Source organism: Cherax quadricarinatus, chromosome 74, assembly GCF_038502225.1.
Source record: "Cherax quadricarinatus isolate ZL_2023a chromosome 74, ASM3850222v1, whole genome shotgun sequence".
NCBI classification, from domain to species: domain Eukaryota; kingdom Metazoa; phylum Arthropoda; class Malacostraca; order Decapoda; family Parastacidae; genus Cherax; species Cherax quadricarinatus.
The window spans coordinates 20,657,602-20,676,462 of record NC_091365.1 but is presented as its reverse complement, the minus strand read 5'-3'; the positions used below and the strand labels follow the sequence as shown (position 1 = coordinate 20,676,462).

The 18,861-nt window shown below is 43.7% G+C and overlaps 1 protein-coding gene across 1 annotated transcript in view; it reads left to right on the top strand.

Moving 5' to 3' along the window:
- The window catches only part of LOC128700100 (uncharacterized), a 119,455-nt gene that overhangs the window by 65,595 nt on the left and 34,999 nt on the right, over positions 1 to 18,861 (top strand). The window contains exons 3-6 of the mRNA XM_070100829.1: positions 11,463 to 11,698; positions 12,371 to 12,576; positions 12,785 to 12,929; positions 13,740 to 13,859. Coding sequence (XP_069956930.1) covers positions 11,463 to 11,698; positions 12,371 to 12,576; positions 12,785 to 12,929; positions 13,740 to 13,859 — 707 coding nt within the window. The remainder of the gene's footprint in view (positions 1 to 11,462; positions 11,699 to 12,370; positions 12,577 to 12,784; positions 12,930 to 13,739; positions 13,860 to 18,861) is intronic.

Here is an 18,861-nt window from a genome sequence, read left to right as displayed (position 1 = left end):
ATTTGTTAAAGCAGGCCAAAATTCAAGATATCTTAAAGATAGTGATAAACCAGCCCTTGATGGGTTTGCCAAATTAGCTGCATTTGGAGTCATTAAACAACTAATGCCACCGACATCTAAGTATGTGTACAATTCAAGTCCGCTAGATGCTACTATGGGACCGCTTAAAGCTCTAATCCATGTACGAAATTTGTGTCCCGAGGGAACCTTCCCTTATCGTAGGTCTATGCCAAACACCTTGTCCAATCCTGTATCTCCTCTAGTTTGTGCTACTACCAAACCTCCCAACAGCAATCACTCGCCCCCATCATCCAAAGCAAGTGTTAAGAGCCATCATTCCCGTAGCACCCATAGTACGTACAGTAACCACAGTCAAAGAATTTGCTACAATTGTGGTTTCCGTGGCCATATCACTAGTAATTGTTATGACAGTCACCCTAAGAAGCGTCGTACTGATGATGAGTACCAGCCAGATCTTCCCTACTGTACTTATCATAGAATTCATGGACATGACACATCTGAGTGCAATGCTCTCTACAATATGCAGTACTCTAGATCTTTCCATGGCCGTTCCAACCGCAGAGCCAGGAGAGGAAACAGACGTCGTGGTTCACAATCTAATCAGAACCAGGCTCATTCTTCCAATTCGGGGGAATTAGAGCGCCCCAGTCAAACCGTCCAATGGTGACGGTAGGTGATAATGAGTACACCATCCCCGTTCACAATTCCTTTGAAGCCTTAAGCAGTCTCGAGAATGACAATCCTGCTGATAATGCTGCTTCACACGTCTCTGACGTAGAGGAATTTGGGGATGAAGTAGAAAATGCTTTCTCCGATGACAACTCACCTTCCTGTTTGCATATAACTCCTAATGCAACGATTGGTCCATTAGTACAAGCTTCTGTCCATAATGCGCCCGTTCATGTGTTCATGGACTCTCGTGCGCAAGTTAATATCATTAGGTCTAGCTTGTTTAAAGAGAAGCGGTTACGACGTGTCCTCCTCGTTGAACCAACTACTGCAACCTCCCTTAGTGGAGTAGCTGGTTCTCTTCTGCGAGTCCGAGGTCAGACTTCACTCACCTTTACTATCCAAGGAAGAGACTTTACTGCTGCTTTTCTTGTTGTCGACCAGATTACTTTCCCTGGTGACCTTCTACTGGGATTTGCTTCCATGCGAGACTTACGCATTGTGCTCGACCCGTACCGATGGCATGCCCAAATTGACGACTTGATCGTTCCATTCTGGGGTTACCAGCTAGGATCAGAAATCTGTCATACTGCTGCAGAGTATGAAGTACGCATTAAGTCCTTACAAGCCAATGCATTCTCCAGTAGCGTACCCAAGCGGTCAGGCACTGGTAATTCTGTCACTCCCATCAGTGTTCCACCTATACCTTCAGACTTGCAGGATAGTGTTCCGTTGCCTCAAGTGTCCGAGGACACTCTTACTGCCTTGAGTGCACAGCCTATCCCTGCAATGACTGCTAGTTCGAGTAGTAGTTTCTCCACAGGGGATGCCTTGTCAGAAAACGATTACTTGGAACTAGTAATGCCATCTCTTGTTGATGTCACATGCCGTTTGCAGAAAGACGTCTCTGTTGCGGCTAGTGCTCTCACTAGAGTGTCTGTTGTTGTTCCTAATGTTCCAGATGGTGATAACGTCCTAGTTGACAGTGATTCCTGCAAGGTCAAAGGTTTATTTGTTGAACCTTCCTTACATATTGTAAGAGACAGTAAGATCCATTTACTCCTTGCTAACACTTTGGGTCACAGTGTTCGTCTCAGAGCAAATACCAACCTCGTTGACCTAGTTCACTATCCTTACCCTGTTCAAGTACAGGATGACATATCACCTGACCAGTGGGTCGGTGCTATTTCTACCGGGGAGACCTCATCCACTTCACCGGATCAATCTGTTTCACCAGTTGAGGAGAAAGACTTAGCTCCCACTGACTTCCCAGATGAAGTCAAGCGTTTGTTGACTCTGCTGAACAAACGTCGTAAAGCTATTGCCTTACCAGGTGAGAAGCTGGGTATAACGAACTTATTGTCCCATTGTATTCCACTTGAACCTGGTACTAGACCTATCTACATACCTGCGTACAGAATGCCTCATTCACAAGTTGCTGTCGCAGAGGAACTGATCAATCAAATGCTCAATGATGGAGTTATTGCACATAGCAATTCACCCTGGAATGCGCCCTTGATCCTAGTGCCTAAGAAGGATGGCACTTGGCGCCCGGTGATTGACTTTAGGAAGTTAAACGCGAAAACCATTCCAGATCGTTTCCCACTTCCTGTACTAGGTGACCTTTTACGCAATATCGGAGATAACAAAGTCTTCTCGACCCTGGACTTGTTACAAGGGTTTTGGCAAGTCCCTCTTCACGAGGACAGCCAAGAGTTAACTGCATTCTCCACTCCCACAGGTCATTATCACTTCCTCCGTATGGCGTTTGGATTACGATCGTCTCCTATCACGTTCTCTAGACTCATGATCAACATCTTTAGAGGTCTTATAGGTAAAGCACTTATGGTGTACTTAGACGACGTAATCGTCATGTCCGAAGACGTGGACACACACCTGAAAAGACTTGATATAGTACTTGGCAAGCTTGAAGAAGCAAATTTAAAGATCAAACTGTCTAAATGTCAATTTTTCAGATCAGAAATTAAGTTTCTTGGTCACGTAGTCACTCCTAGAGGGGTTACGACTGACCAAAGTAAAGTAACTGCAGTATTAAATTTTCCAACTCCCAAAACTGCTGATGCCGTAAGATCCTTTGTGGGCTTAGTAGGTTTTTATAGATCTTTCATTGCCAATTTTTCTTCCATAGCTGCTCCACTAACTGAGTTGCTTAAGAAAGATGCTCCTTTTGTTTGGACCTTCCGTCAAGAAAGAGCATTCCAGACATTAAAAGAAAAGCTAACATCTGCTCCAATTTTGAAATTTCCAGATTTTTCTAAGCCCTTCTATCTGACAACTGATGCTAGTTCAATTGGCATAGGTGCCGTACTAGCTCAGAAGACTGATAGCAAGTACAACGCAGTTGCATTTGCTAGCCGAGTCCTTACGAAGGCTGAACGTAATTATACAGTAACGGAGCAAGAAGCTTTAGCAATAGTATGGTCTTTAAAGCACTTCTGAGACATTATTTACCAGTACCCTGTTCATGTCTTGACAGACCATGCGCCACTGTTACCTTTATTCCAGAACAAACAGCCTACTGGAAGGTTAGCCAGATGGACCTTGACTATCCAAGAGTTCAATCCCACTTTTGAACATTTACCTGGCAAGTCAAATGTAGTCGCAGATGCTTTATCGCGACACGTTAGTGTAGTTACTGCAGATCCTCCATTTACTGTCGAGGATGTCAAAACTGCACAAAGAACAGATCCCATGTGGTCTGGTGTGATTCGATTCCTGCTCCAGGAAGATCTTATTCTTACTGTGAAGCCACCAGCACCCATTAGTGACTTTGTAATGAGCCAAGAATTACTGTATCGAACAGCCGAGTTGGGTACTCCAAGCAGAAGAGTTTACCAGTTAGTAATTCCACAGTCACTAGTGAACGTAGCTCTACAGCTAGTTCATGATGCACCAGGTGTTGCACACCCTGGTATGGATCGTTCTGTGAAACAAGCCAGAATGAAATACTTTTGGCCACGTATGGCAACTGACATTTCCGAGTATGTCAAGAAATGTAGTGTCTGTATGCAGCATAAAGGAAATGTTAATGGTCCTAATCCAATCCAAGTGTACCCAACCACTAGCGAACCGTGGGAAAGAGTTGCCCTTGATTTGTTAACCAATTTTAAATGTTCCCTCCAAGGCAACAAACATCTGTGTGTTATGGTAGACTGCAGAGACAGTAGCTAGAGCGTTTAAAGAACGCATTATCTGCAGGCATACCACTCCAAAGTCCTTAGTAACAGATAATGGAGGTGAATTCTGTAATGAGATTCTTGAAAATTTGTGTACTTTATACAAGATCTCTAAATCCACCATTGTTCCTCATCATCCTGCCAGCAATGGGTTAGCCGAAAGAACAAATAAGAAAGTACTTGATGTCCTGCGAGCCACTATCAACCCCAATAGTGAAACTTGGGATGAAGTTATACAAGATGTCCAGTGTGCCATAAATTCTGCTTACAATGCTTCCATAGGTGATACTCCACATTATGCATTGTATGGTGTAGACAAGCATTTACCCTATGAGTTGTTATATTCCACTCCAAAACCTAATTACAACCCTGATGATTTCGTAGCAACTCGTACCAGCATGGCCCAGAGTGTTTTTAGAAGAATCCGTGAAACACTTCAAAAATCAACAGCAGAATTTACTAGAGTAACTAATAGCCGTGCTAAGCCGTCAAAAGTCAAAGTAGGTTCAAGAGTAATGCTGACAAATTTCAACAAAACATCCGAAATGCCTAAGCTCGATCAAAAGTTTGTCGGACCTTATCGAGTTGTAGAACATATCTCTGGAAATAAGTATAAGGTTAGAGAAATTAGTACTGGTAAATACAAAGAATCGCATTTAGATCATATGAAATTAGTATGCGATGTTGAGGATATTGCTACCCAGACTAATGTGACAGACTCTGACAATCCTCCTGTTCCTGTACTCTCTACCTCAGATACTCAGTCAGATACTCAACCTGAATGTCGTTACTCCTTGCGTACTCGACAAGTAATGAGAAACCCGCAAGTATCTTTTGTAGATACTCCTTCAGATCTCTCTCAGTCAAGGCATGTGTTAGCCATTGCAGAGGAATTCGATCCTCCCAGAGATGATAACCATTCTGCATATGTAAACCTTACCCTCGCAGAATTGGGTTTAAATGTACATAGTCTGTATAATTATTATTAGTCTGTATAATTGTTATTAGCCGATCAGTTTGTCAGAAATTTTCGTGTTCACGTTCCCTCTGTATTCTGAGAATTTGACAGTAATAGTCTGAGTGCACACCAGATGCCTTTGCTGTTAATTTCACCTTGTATATTTTTTTTTTTTTTATTATCACACTGGCCGATTCCCACCAAGGCAGGGTGGCCCGAAAAAGAAAAACTTTCACCATCATTCACTCCATCACTGTCTTGCCAGAAGGGTGCTTTACACTACAGTTTTTAAACTGCAACATTAACACCCCTCCTTCAGAGTGCAGGCACTGTACTTCCCATCTCCAGGACTCAAGTCCGGCCTGCCGGTTTCCCTGAATCCCTTCATAAATGTTACTTTGCTCACACTCCAACAGCACGTCAAGTATTAAAAACCATTTGTCTCCATTCACTCCTATCAAACACGCTCACGCATGCCTGCTGGAAGTCCAAGCCCCTCGCACACAAAACCTCCTTTACCCCCTCCCTCCAACCCTTCCTAGGCCGACCCCTACCCCGCCTTCCTTCCACTACAGACTGATACACTCTTGAAGTCATTCTGTTTCGCTCCATTCTCTCTACATGTCCGAACCACCTCAACAACCCCTCCTCAGCCCTCCGGACAACAGTCTTGGTAATCCCGCACCTCCTCCCAACTTCCAAACTACGAACTCTCTGCATTACATTCACACCACACATTGCCCCCAGACACGACATCTCCACTGCCTCCAGCCTTCTCCTCGCTGCAACATTCACCACCCACGCTTCACACCCATATAAGAGCGTTGGTAAAACTATACTCTCATACATTCCCCTCTTTGCCTCCAAGGACAAAGTTCTTTGTCTCCACAGACTCCTAAGTGCACCACTCACTCTTTTTCCCTCATCAATTCTATGATTCACCTCATCTTTCATAGACCCATCCGCTGACACGTCCACTCCCAAATATCTGAATACGTTCACCTCCTCCATACTCTCTCCCTCCAATCTGATATTCAATCTTTCATCACCTAATGTTTTTGTTATCCTCATAACCTTACTCTTTCCTGTATTCACCTTTAATTTTCTTCTTTTGCACACCCTACCAAATTCATCCACCAATCTCTGCAACTTCTCTTCAGAATCTCCCAAGAGCACAGTGTCATCAGCAAAGAGCAGCTGTGACAACTCCCATATTGTGTGTGATTCTTTATCTTTTAACTCCACGCCTCTTGCCAAGACCCTCGCATTTACTTCTCTTACAACCCCATCTATAAATATATTAAACAACCACGGTGACATCACACATCCTTGTCTAAGGCCTACCTTTACTGGGAAAAAATTTCCCTCTTTCCTACATACTCTAACTTGAGCCTCACTATCCTCGTAAAAACTCTTCACTGCTTTCAGTAACCTACCTCCTACACCATACACTTGCAACATCTGCCACATTGCCCCCCTATCCACCCTGTCATACGCCTTTTCCAAATCCATAAATGCCACAAAGACCTCTTTAGCCTTATCTAAATACTGTTCACTTATATGTTTCACTGTAAACACCTGGTCCACACACCCCCTACCTTTCCTAAAGCCTCCTTGTTCATCTGCTATCCTATTCTCCGTCTTACTCTTAATTCTTTCAATTATAACTCTACCATACACCTTACCAGGTACACTCAACAGACTTATCCCCCTATAATTTTTGCACTCTCTTTTATCCCCTTTGCCTTTATACAAAGGAACTATGCATGCTCTCTGCCAATCCCTAGGTACCTTACCCTCTTCCATACATTTATTAAATAATTGCACCAACCACTCCAAAACTATATCCCCACCTGCTTTTAACATTTCTATCTTTATCCCATCAATCCCGGCTGCCTTACCCCCTTTCATTTTACCTACTGCCTCACGAACTTCCCCCACACTCACAACTGGCTCTTCCTCACTCCTACAAGATGTTATTCCTCCTTGCCCTATACACGAAATCACAGCTTCCCTATCTTCATCAACATTTAACAATTCCTCAAAATATTCCCTCCATCTTCCCAATACCTCTAACTCTCCATTTAATAACTCTCCTCTCCTATTTTTAACTGACAAATCCATTTGTTCTCTAGGCTTTCTTAACTTGTTAATCTCACTCCAAAACTTTTTCTTATTTTCAACAAAATTTGTTGATAACATCTCACCCACTCTCTCATTTGCTCTCTTTTTTCATTGCTTCACCACTCTCTTAACTTCTCTCTTTTTCTCCATATACTCTTCCCTCCTTGCATCACTTCTACTTTGTAAAAACTTCTCATATGCTAACTTTTTCTCCCTTACTACTCTCTTTACATCATCATTCCACCAATCGCTCCTCTTCCCTCCTGCACCCACTTTCCTGTAACCACAAACTTCTGCTGAACACTCTAACACTACATTTTTAAACCTAGCCCATACTTCTTCGACCCCATTGCCTATGCTCTCATTAGCCCATCTATCCTCCAATAGCTGTTTATATCTTACCCTAACTGCCTCCTCTTTTAGTTTATAAACCTTCACCTCTCTCTTCCCTGATGCTTCTATTCTCCTTGTATCCCATCTACCTTTTACTCTCAGTGTAGCTACAACTAGAAAGTGATCTGATATATCTGTGGCCCCTCTATAAACATGTACATCCTGAAGTCTACTCAACAGTCTTTTATCTACCAATACATAATCCAACAAACTACTGTCATTTCGCCCTACATCATATCGTGTATACTTATTTATCCTCTTTTTCTTAAAATATGTATTACCTATAACTAAACCCCTTTCTATACAAAGTTCAATCAAAGGGCTCCCATTATCATTTACACCTGGCACCCCAAACTTACCTACCACACCCTCTCTAAAGGTTTCTCCTACTTTAGCATTCAGGTCCCCTACCACAATTACTCTCTCATTTGGTTCAAAGGCTCCTATACATTCACTTAACATCTCCCAAAATCTCTCTCTCTCCTCTGCATTTCTCTCTTCTCCAGGTGCATACACGCTTATTATAACCCACTTCTCGCATCCAACCTTTACTTTAATCCACATAATTCTTGAATTTACACATTCATATTCTCTTTTCTCCTTCCATAACTGATCATTTAACATTACTGCTACCCCTTCCTTTGCTCTAACTCTCTCAGATACTCCAGATTTAATCCCATTTATTTCCCCCCACTGAAACTCTCCTACCCCCTTCAGCTTTGTTTCGCTTAGGGCCAGGACATCCAACTTCTTTTCATTCATAACATCAGCAATCATCTGTTTCTTGTCATCCGCACTACATCCACGCACATTTAAGCAACCCAGTTTTATAAAGTTTTTCTTCTTCTCTTTTTTATTTTAGTAAATGTATACAGGAGAAGGGGTTACTAGCCCATTGCTCCCGGCATTTTAGTCGCCTCATACGACACGCATGGCTTACGGAGGAAAGATTCTTTTCCACTTCCCCATGGACAATAGAAAAAATAAAAAAGAACAAGAGCTATTTAGAAAAAGGAGAAAAACCTAGATGTATGTATATATATATATGCATGTGCGTGTCTGTGAAGTGTGACCAAAGTGTAAGTAGGAGTAGCAAGATATCCCTGTTATCTTAGCGTGTTTATGAGACAGAAAAAGAATCCGTAGAGTGCATGAATACAGATCGATCGATCAATTCCATCCATATTGTACAATGATTTGTTCTTATAGTTTGTAATGAATACGTTAACACCTATTACGTAAAATCCATTATGATACCATCCATTAGTTCTAAGTTATATATGAATTTGTTATTGTATAGAATCAGCCCAGATCCGCCTGCTTGTTCAGCCTATAGTACAGTAGTGTATGTCGGGACGACATACGTAACATGACCGAGCTGTCAGCATAGTTGCTGATCCCTGTATTCCCAGTATTATATAGCATAGCATATTAGTATCATCCATGTGCTTTAGATATGAGATCCCTTGTAGGCCTGTGGCTTTGTGTGATGTCACGGGATACAGATGTGTAGGCTCATACCTCTGCCCCGGCCTCACTCGGCGGCAGACCATCCAGGCGTAGACAGGCAAGGCACTGGGCTCCATCCCTCATCTGTCTGACAATATAGTTACCATCCTACAAGTGTGTCTACCTTCAACCTACGATATCTCCATTTAAGAACCCTTTATGATACACTCACTACTACAGTAAGTGATGTAGGAAACACTGACTACTACAGTAAGTGGTGTAGGAAACACTGACTATTACAGTAAGTGATGTGGGAAGCACTGACGTCTACAGTAAGTGATGTAGGAAGCACTGACTTCTACAGTAAGTGGTGTAGGAAACACTGACTACTACAGTAAGTGGTGTAGGAAACACTGACTACTACAGTAAGTGATGTGGGAAGCACTGATGTCTACAGTAAGTGATGTAGGAAGCACTGACTTCTACAGTAAGTGGTGTAGGAAACACTGACTACTACAGTAAGTGGTGTAGGAAACACTGACTACTACAGTAAGTGATGTGGGAAGCACTGACTTCTACAGTAAGTGGTGTAGGAAACACTGACGTCTACAGTAAGTGATGTAGAAAGCACTGACTTCTACAGTAAGTGGTGTAGGAAACACTGACTACTACAGTAAGTGGTGTAGGAAGCACTGACTACTACAGTAAGTGGTGTAGGAAGCACTGACTACTACAGTAAGTGGTGTAGGAAACACTGACTACTACAGTAAGTGGTGTAGGAAGCACTGACTACTACAGTAAGTGGTGTAGGAAGCACTGACTACTACAGTAAGTGGTGTAGGAAGCACTGACTACTACAGTAAGTGGTGTAGGAAGCACTGACTACTACAGTAAGTGGTGTAGGAAACACTGACTACTACAGTAAGTGGTGTAGGAAGCACTTGTCAGCATAGTTGCTGATCCCTGTATTCCCAGTATTATATAGCATAGCATATTAGTATCATCCATGTGCTTTAGATACGAGATCCCTTGTAGGCCTGTGGCTTTGTGTGACGTCACGGGATACAGATGTGTAGGCTTATACCTCTGCCCCGGCCTCACTCGGCGGCAGACCATCCAGGCGTAGACAGGCAAGGCACTGGGCTCCATCCCTCATCATCTGTCTGACAATATAGTTACCATCCTACAAGTGTGTCTACCTTCAACCTACGATATCTCCATTTAAGAACCCTTTATGATACACTCACTACTACAGTAAGTGATGTAGGAAACACTGACTACTACAGTAAGTGGTGTAGGAAACACTGACTACTACAGTAAGTGATGTGGGAAGCACTGACGTCTACAGTAAGTGATGTAGGAAGCACTGACTTCTACAGTAAGTGGTGTAGGAAACACTGACTACTACAGTAAGTGGTGTAGGAAACACTGACTACTACAGTAAGTGATGTGGGAAGCACTGACGTCTACAGTAAGTGATGTAGGAAGCACTGACTTCTACAGTAAGTGGTGTAGGAAACACTGACTACTACAGTAAGTGGTGTAGGAAACACTGACTACTACAGTAAGTGATGTGGGAAGCACTGACTTCTACAGTAAGTGGTGTAGGAAACACTGACGTCTACAGTAAGTGATGTAGGAAGCACTGACTTCTACAGTAAGTGGTGTAGGAAACACTGACTACTACAGTAAGTGGTGTAGGAAGCACTGACTACTACAGTAAGTGGTGTAGGAAGCACTGACTACTACAGTAAGTGGTGTAGGAAACACTGACTACTACAGTAAGTGGTGTAGGAAGCACTGACTACTACAGTAAGTGGTGTAGGAAGCACTGACTACTACAGTAAGTGGTGTAGGAAGCACTGACTACTACAGTAAGTGGTGTAGGAAGCACTGACTACTACAGTAAGTGGTGTAGGAAGCACTGACTACTACAGTAAGTGGTGTAGGAAGCACTGACTACTACAGTAAGTGGTGTAGGATGCACTGACTACTACAGTAAGTGGTGTAGGAAGCACTGACTACTACAGTAAGTGGTGTAGGAAGCACTGACTACTACAGTAAGTGGTGTAGGAAGCACTGACTACTACAGTAAGTGGTGTAGGAAGCACTGACTACTACAGTAAGTGGTGTAGGAAGCACTGACTACTACAGTAAGTGGTGTAGAAAGCACTGACTACTACAGTAAGTGGTGTAGGAAGCACTGACTACTACAGTAAGTGGTGTAGGAAGCACTGACTACTACAGTAAGTGGTGTAGAAAGCACTGACTACTACAGTAAGTGGTGTAGGAAGCACTGACTACTACAGTAAGTGGTGTAGGAAGCACTGACTACTACAGTAAGTGGTGTAGGAAGCACTGACTACTACAGTAAGTGGTGTAGGAAGCACTGACTACTACAGTAAGGTCCTCGTCAACTGCTCAGTGGTCAAACACTCACAGATCTGCTTCAAGAAATTGATTATCATTCACACATTGTATTTTATTTAAGAACTTTCAATTTGTCTTAAAAAGTTATATGAATGTCTTTACAAATTTATTATATATTTTGGAAAAACTTCCAATATTTTTGGGGGGACAAAATTTGATGTATAATCTTTTTTCACTGGAATATAATTTTGACATTTATTTTTATATATTTATGTAATCAGAGAGAAGTTTGGTGCAGTCGTTAAATAGTCTTGTCAACAGCAACAAGAAAATACGTCAACTTACTAATGAGACTTTCGCTGGCCTGGGGCAGGAAGATCCGTCTCTGGTATCTTACGTCCGTCACCTTATCATCTCCCCGTCAGATAAACCCTACAACCTCACCAACCCAACCAAGATTCACTTTTCTCAGTACGACCAGAGCAGCTTCGCCGAGAGTGTTTTTCTCAACGGAATGGTAAGACAAAATTAAACCAGATACTTGTGTAATATTGTTTTATGTTTATTGCGGAAATGTATGGTCAGTCAGTGGCTTCGTTAGTCTCATACATGGAATAACGGTGTAAAATGTATAGGAATTTGCGGTAATCAGTCCCTCAGTCTGGAAATGATGTGTTTAGTCCCTCAGTCTTGACTGGCTGAATACACCATCTCTGGGATGAGGGACTGATTACCTCCAGCTCACCCTCATCTTGCAATTCTTCTCTGTTTTGGACTGATGAAGCCACACGCTGGAAAAACGTTTCCACAGTAAAGATTCCCAAATATTACTTTCCTTAAGAGACCATTTTACGGTAAATCCTTCAACAGAGTGACGAACTCAGCTCCAGAATAAAGTTACTTAATAATGCCTCCAATAAAACGAAACCAGTGTTTTTAAAAATGAAACATAAAGTCCAAAAATACAACTTTATCTTGTCTAAAATTTAAGCTTATGGCACTTGCTGATATGCGGTGCATGAAGGAGTAACGTGGTACTGTGCAATACCTGGACAAACAGGTGATAGGTACCACCACCTAACACCATCCATCACCACCAACACCTTGAAGTTCATTGGCCTGGATAAAGCCGGTTGCTGACTCACCAAGAATGGTCAGGTTTAGTTCAACACTGCTTGGTGTGTTACAGAGAGATGGCTACTTCCTGGAGATTGGTGCCCTGGATGGTGAAGACAAAAGCAATACTCTGTACTTCGAGAAGTATCGTGGATGGTCTGGTCTGTTGATAGAGCCAGACCCCAAACTCTTCCACACACTTTCTGGCCTCAATAGAAAATCGTATTCTCTTAATGCTGGAGTCTCCCTCTCTAACATCTCTGCAATCGAAACCTTCAGGTAAGTTTCTATCACCATACCTTGTCTTAATTACATTGTCTTCTTGTTGGCAACACATAACATAGTTACAAAGCCCTGTTATCCTTGTCATTGTTTTGGTATGGTTTAACTTTTTTTCCAAGGGATCGTTTGCTGTATTTTGTTATTTATTAAATACCTGAGTCTCTTTAAGTCTTTTCACAGCCTTAAAATGGTCTATCAAACCCAGGCCAGCCCGAGGTGAGGGACGCATCTGGGAGAACACCAAGAAAGGCATCAGCATCCAGTGCTTCCCACTGTACACAATATTACTGGCCCTCAACATCTACCAGATCGACTTTTTCTCCTTGGATATTGAAGGCCACGAGATGAGGGTAACTTTTGATGTTCCTTCTGTGAGCTGGACTTTTGCTTTAATTCCAAGAACCGGAGAGATTTTTCTTTAGCTAAGTTTGAAATAGATGCAACATTATTATATAAGGATGTAAAACAAACCCTGTGTACCATTCTCGTTACCCCTACATAGACACCACTTGCAGTGTAGCAACAGTATTAGTGCAATAAATAGTTGGTGCTAAAACAGCAACATTAGCTTCATAGCTGAAGTTGTAGCCAGCTAAAATTCTGAGAGCTTTTAACCTGTCTTTGATCTTCTTATTCAGATAGGACCTGGTGGATTTACCAAGTGTCACATCTACACGATAGATTCCTGAACAAGTTAGCACTGCTGGTGCCTTTAACCAGAAGACAGATTATAGGTGGATAATATCACATTCTTGATTTTAGACGAAGATATGACAGGACCAGTTGATTACATGATATTTAAACCTTGTTAAGAATTATAGGTCTTTTCTTATATCATCTTGTATGAACTGCGATGTAATCATCATAGATTATTGTAATATATCATCAATTTACATTAGTATAATAGACATTACTCACCATAGATTACTAGATACTGATGATGGGTCCTTGATCAAAGGAACAGTAATTACCTTCCCTTTTGTTGCACTCAATTAGCTGATTTGAGAAAATCACTCTAATAATAATGAAAAAGTCCAAATTCGTATTTCGGACTCGCATTAGTTGATTCCAGAGTACAGATAAATGTAAGTATAAAATAACTTTCCCTTGTTTCTTATAGAACAGGAAAATTCTTTCTCGCACATTTTCATTGCTTCCAGGTGATGCAGACTCTGCCTTGGGACAAAGTGAAGGTGAGGTTGTTGTGCGTCGAGGTCAACCACGTTCCAGGAGGTATAAAATCAGTGACGGAGTTCATGGAGGCTCGTGGATACACCTCCGTGTGTACTCACCTATTTGTACTCACCTATTTGTGGTTGCAGGGGTCGAGTCTTAGCTCCTGGCCCCGCCTCTTCACCGGTTGCTACTGGGCCCTCTCTCTCCCCGCTCCATGAGCTTTATCAAACCTCGTCTTAAAACTGTGTATGGTTCCTGCCTCCACTACGTCATTTTCTAGGCTATTCCACTGCCTTACAACTCTATGACTGAAGAAATACTTCCTAATATCTCTCTGACTCATTTGTGTCTTCAACTTCCAATTGTGGCCTCTTGTTTCTGTGTCCCCTCCCTGGAACATCCTGTCTTTGTCCACCTTGTCTATTCCACGCAGTATTTTATATGTCGTTATCATGTCTCCCCTGACCCTCCTGTCCTCCAGTGTCGTCAGGCCGATTTCCCTTAATCTTTCTTCATAGGACATTCCCCTTAGCTCTGGAACTAACCTTGTCGCAAACCTTTGTACTTTCTCTAGTTTCTTGACGTGCTTTATCAAGTGCAGGTTCCAAACAGGTGCTGCATACTCCAGTATGGGCCTGACATACACGGTGTACAGTGTCTTGAACGATTCCTTACTAAGGTATCGGAATGCTGTTCTCAGGTTTGCCAGGCGCCCATATGCTGCAGCAGTTATCTGGTTGATGTGTGCTTCCGGAGACATGCTCGGTGTTATACTCACCCCAAGATCTTTCTCCTTGAGTGAGGTTTGCAGTCTTTGGCCACCTAGCCTATACTCGGTCTGTGGTCTTCTGTGCCCTTCCCCTATCTTCATGACTTTGCATTTGGCAGGATTAAATTCGAGAAGCCATTTGCTGGACCAGGTGTCCAGTCTGTCCAGGTCTCTTTGAAGTCCTGCCTGGTCCTCATCAGATTTAATTCTCCTCATTAACTTCACATCATCTGCAAACAGGGACACTTCTGAGTCTAACCCTTCCATCATGTCGTTCACATATACCAAAAAATAGCACTGGTCCTAGGACCGACCCCTGTGGGACCCCGCTCGTCACAGGTGCCCACTGTGATACATCATTACGTACCATGACTCGTTGTTGTCTCCCTGTCAGGTATTCTCTGATCCATTGCAGTGCCCTTCCTGTTATATGCGCCTGATGCTCTAGCTTCTGCACTAATCTCTTGTGAGGAACTGTGTCAAAGGCCTTCTTGCAGTCCAAGAAGATGCAATCAACCCACCCCTCTCTCTCGTGTCTTACTTCTGTTATTTTATCATAAAACTCCAGAAGGTTTGTGACACAGGATTTGCCTTCCATGAATCCGTGCTGGTTGGCATTTATACTCTTGTTCCATTCCAGGTGCTCCACCACTCTCCTCCTGATAATCTTCTCCATAATTTTGCATACTATACACGTCAATGACACAGGTCTATAGTTTAGTGCCTCTTTTCTGTCTCCTTTTTTAAAAATGGGAACTACATTTGCCGTCTTCCATACCTCAGGTAGTTGCCCAGTTTCCAGGGACGTGTTGAAGATTGTGGTAAGTGGCACGCACAACATATCTGCTCCCTCTCTAAGGACCCACGGGGAGATGTTGTCCGGTCCCATTGCCTTTGAGGTATCGATGACCCTTAGCAGTTTCTTCACCTCCTCCTCATCTGTATGTATGTATGTCGTCCAACACTTGTTGGTGTATTCCTTGCTGGTGTCCCCATCTGGTCTGTCCCCCCAGAGTCCTTCCTGACTCTACTGTAAATACTTCCTTAAATCTCGTGTTGAGCTCCTCACATACCTCTTGATCGTTTCTTGTGAGTTCTCCACCTTCTTTCCTCAGCCTTATCACCTGGTCCTTGACTGTTGTCTTCCTCCTAATGTGGCTATACAGCAGTTTCGGGTCAGATTTGACTTTCGATGCTATGTCGTTTTCATACTGTCGCTGGGCCTCCCTCCTTATCTGTGCATACTCGTTTCTGGCTCTTCTACTAATCTCCTTGTTTTCCTGGGTCCTATGCCTCCTGTACCTTTTCCATTCTCTGTTGCACTTAGTTTTTGCCTCCCTACACCTTCGGGTAAACCAAGGACTCGTTTTGATCTTCCTATTATTTCTGTTTCCCTTGGGAACAAAACTTTCCTCTGCCTCCTTGCACTTTGTTGCCACATATTCCATCACCTCGTTTACTGATTTTCCTACCATTTCTCTGTCCCACTGAACCTCCTGCAGGAAGTTTCTCATACCTGTGTAGTCCCCCCTTTTATAGTTTGGCCTGACCCCTTCAGTTCCTGTTACCTTCTCCACTTGTAATTCTACTATATAATCAAAACTCAGCACCACATGATCGCTAGCTCCAAGGGGCCTCTCGTAAGTGATGTCCTCAATGTCTGAACTGCTCAGGGTGAACACAAGATCCAGTCTTGCTGGCTCATCCTCCCCTCTCTCTCTGGTTGTGTCCCTGACATGCATGAGGTTTTCAAGTACCACATCCATCATCTTGGCTCTCCATGTTTCGGGACCCCCATGTGGCTCCAGGTTTTCCCAGTCGATCTCCCTGTGGTTGAAATCGCCCATTACCAGTAACTTTGCTCTGCTCGAGTGAGCTCTTCTTGCCACCTCAGCCAGTGTGTCCACCATCACCCTGTTGTTTTCTTCGTACTCCTCTCTTGGCCTCCTGCAGTTCTGTGGTGGGTTATACATCACTCCAATGACTACTTTATGTTCTCCGGACTGAATTGTACCTACAATGTAGTCTCTTTCTCCAATCATGTCCATGCCTTCCATTTCCTCAAATCCCCATCGGTGTTTTATGAGCAGTGCAACCCCTCCTCCCCCTCTACTCCTATCTTTCCTCAGGATCTGATATCCCATTGGGAAGATTGTGTCTGTTATTGTCTCAGCGAGTTTTGTTTCTGTGACTGCTATGATGTCTGGGGATTTTTCACTGATTCTTTCGTTCCACTCCTCATGTTTATTCGTTATTCCATCCGCGTTTGTGTACCAAACTTTCAGCTTCTTTTCTATCATTGTGGTCATGCAAGAATATTGGGGTTGGGGGAGCGAGAGCCTTGGTGGGGGCCTATATGGGGCTGTGGTGTAGGTGGGGTTTGTGATGATGGGGGTGGGGTCAGAATGCCCATAAGGGACAGCTGTTGGGGTGAGGTTTGTGATATGGGGGTTGGTGGCAGAGGGAACAGTGAGTGGGTTGTAGTATAGGTTGCTCAGTTGCGTTGGGAATGTCGTGGTTGGAGTCTTTTGGTGGGAGATTCTGTGGGGTGTGTTTGCCCTTCCTCCTGTGTCTGGGTCCTGCTCATCTTCGTCATTGCCTCTCGTTCCTCCTTGCGTCTCTGTACCCTCTCTTTCAGTGTAGTCCTTTCGTCTTGTGTTCTGTCGCGGTCGAGGTATACTCTCTGGTACCCCTGTTTGTCCCTCAGTCTTGCTTTCTCTTGCAGAATCCTGGTTCGAACTGATTCTTCCTTGAAAATTACTTTGACAGGCCGTATCCTTCCACTCGCAAACCACCCAATTCTCTGAAAATTTGTCACCTGGGTCATATCGCCCTCACCTACTGTTTTCATGATGCCTTCAATCATTTTTCTCCTGTTTTATTTCTTCAAAGTTGTCCCCCTTGGCTTCTTGGAGCCCGTACACAAAAACTGACCTCGCCCTTTCCTCCTCCCACTGAGTCTCCATCTGCTTCCTCTGAGGCATTTTATTTCCTTCCATTGACATGTTCTTGCCTTCAGTCCCTGTCATATCTGGAACTTCTATTCTCAGTGAACTGTCTTTCATGACCAGCTGTCCCTTGCTACTGCAGTTGGCTGTTAGAATCTCTGCATATAGCATACCTTCATTGTCTTCGGACCTGTCATTTGATCTTAGTGTACTCCTCGTCTTTTCACTGGCCCCACGTGGGTCTGATAAGGCCTTCGCGTACGGCATGTCTCCGTTGTTGCTTACCGTCCCCTTGTCTGCGCCTGATGTCACATCTGAATTGTCATTTGTCTCTCTAATCTGTTTCAGGCTTTGCAGTTTCTCTTCTAAGCACTGTATCCTAGCTTCTGCTGCTAAGACCTGTACTTCCCACTTCCTGCACTCCTCAGCTATCCACTCCTCCATTTTCTTACCAAGCTCTACTATTTTCCTTCCCCACTCTTCCTCCCTTTTTTGGAGCTCTAACTCCCAGTCTTTCCTCCCTGGTTCGTCTACCAGATCTCTGGTTTTCCGTCCTCTAGAGCCACTTTTTTTTTTTTTTTTTTTTTTTTTTTACCACAGACAGAAGGCTAGAGGAGGGAGAGGGTGCGAGGGGGAGAGAGAAAGGGTAGAAAGAGGGAGAGAGAGGAGAGGGAAAGGGTAGAAAGAGGGAGAGAGAGGAGAGAGTATGGGGGTGAGGGATAAGACCAAGGGTGAGAGAGAGAAATGTGAGGGGGGAAAGAAAGGGTAGAGAGAGAGAGAGAGAGAGACAGAGAAAGGAGGGTGAGGGGTAAAGGCTATGAGAGAGAAATGCAAGGGAGGGGTAGAAATATAGAAAAAGGGAGATGGAGAGAGAAGCCTATAGAGAGAGAGAGAGAGACAGAGAAAGGAGGGTGAGGGAAAAGGCTATGAGAGAGAGAAATGCGAGGGAGGGGTAGGAATATGGAAAAAGGGAGGAGAGAGAAGCCTATATAGGGAGAGAGAGAGAGAGAGAGAGAGGGAGAGAGAGGGAGAGAGAGGGGGACAGAGGGGGAGAGAGAGTGTGAGAGTAGGGGGAAGGGGAGGGAAAAAGGCTATGAGAGAGAGAAACGCGAGGGAGGGGGGGAGAGAAAGATAGGAGGGAGTGAAGGCAAGAGCGGGGGAGGGGAAAGGTCTGTGGGGGAGGGAAAGGTGTGTGAGGGGGTGAGGGGACGCGGTCAAATTCCAAGGATCAGCTGTGTGAATGAGTGGGTGTGTGTACTCACCTAGTTGTGGTTTCAGGGGTCGAGACTCAGCTCCTGGCCCCGAGTGTGTATGTGCGTGCGTGAGTGTGTGTGAGCACGTCAGTTGTTTATATGTCCCAGAAATACAATTCACCTCTGTGTATCCGTA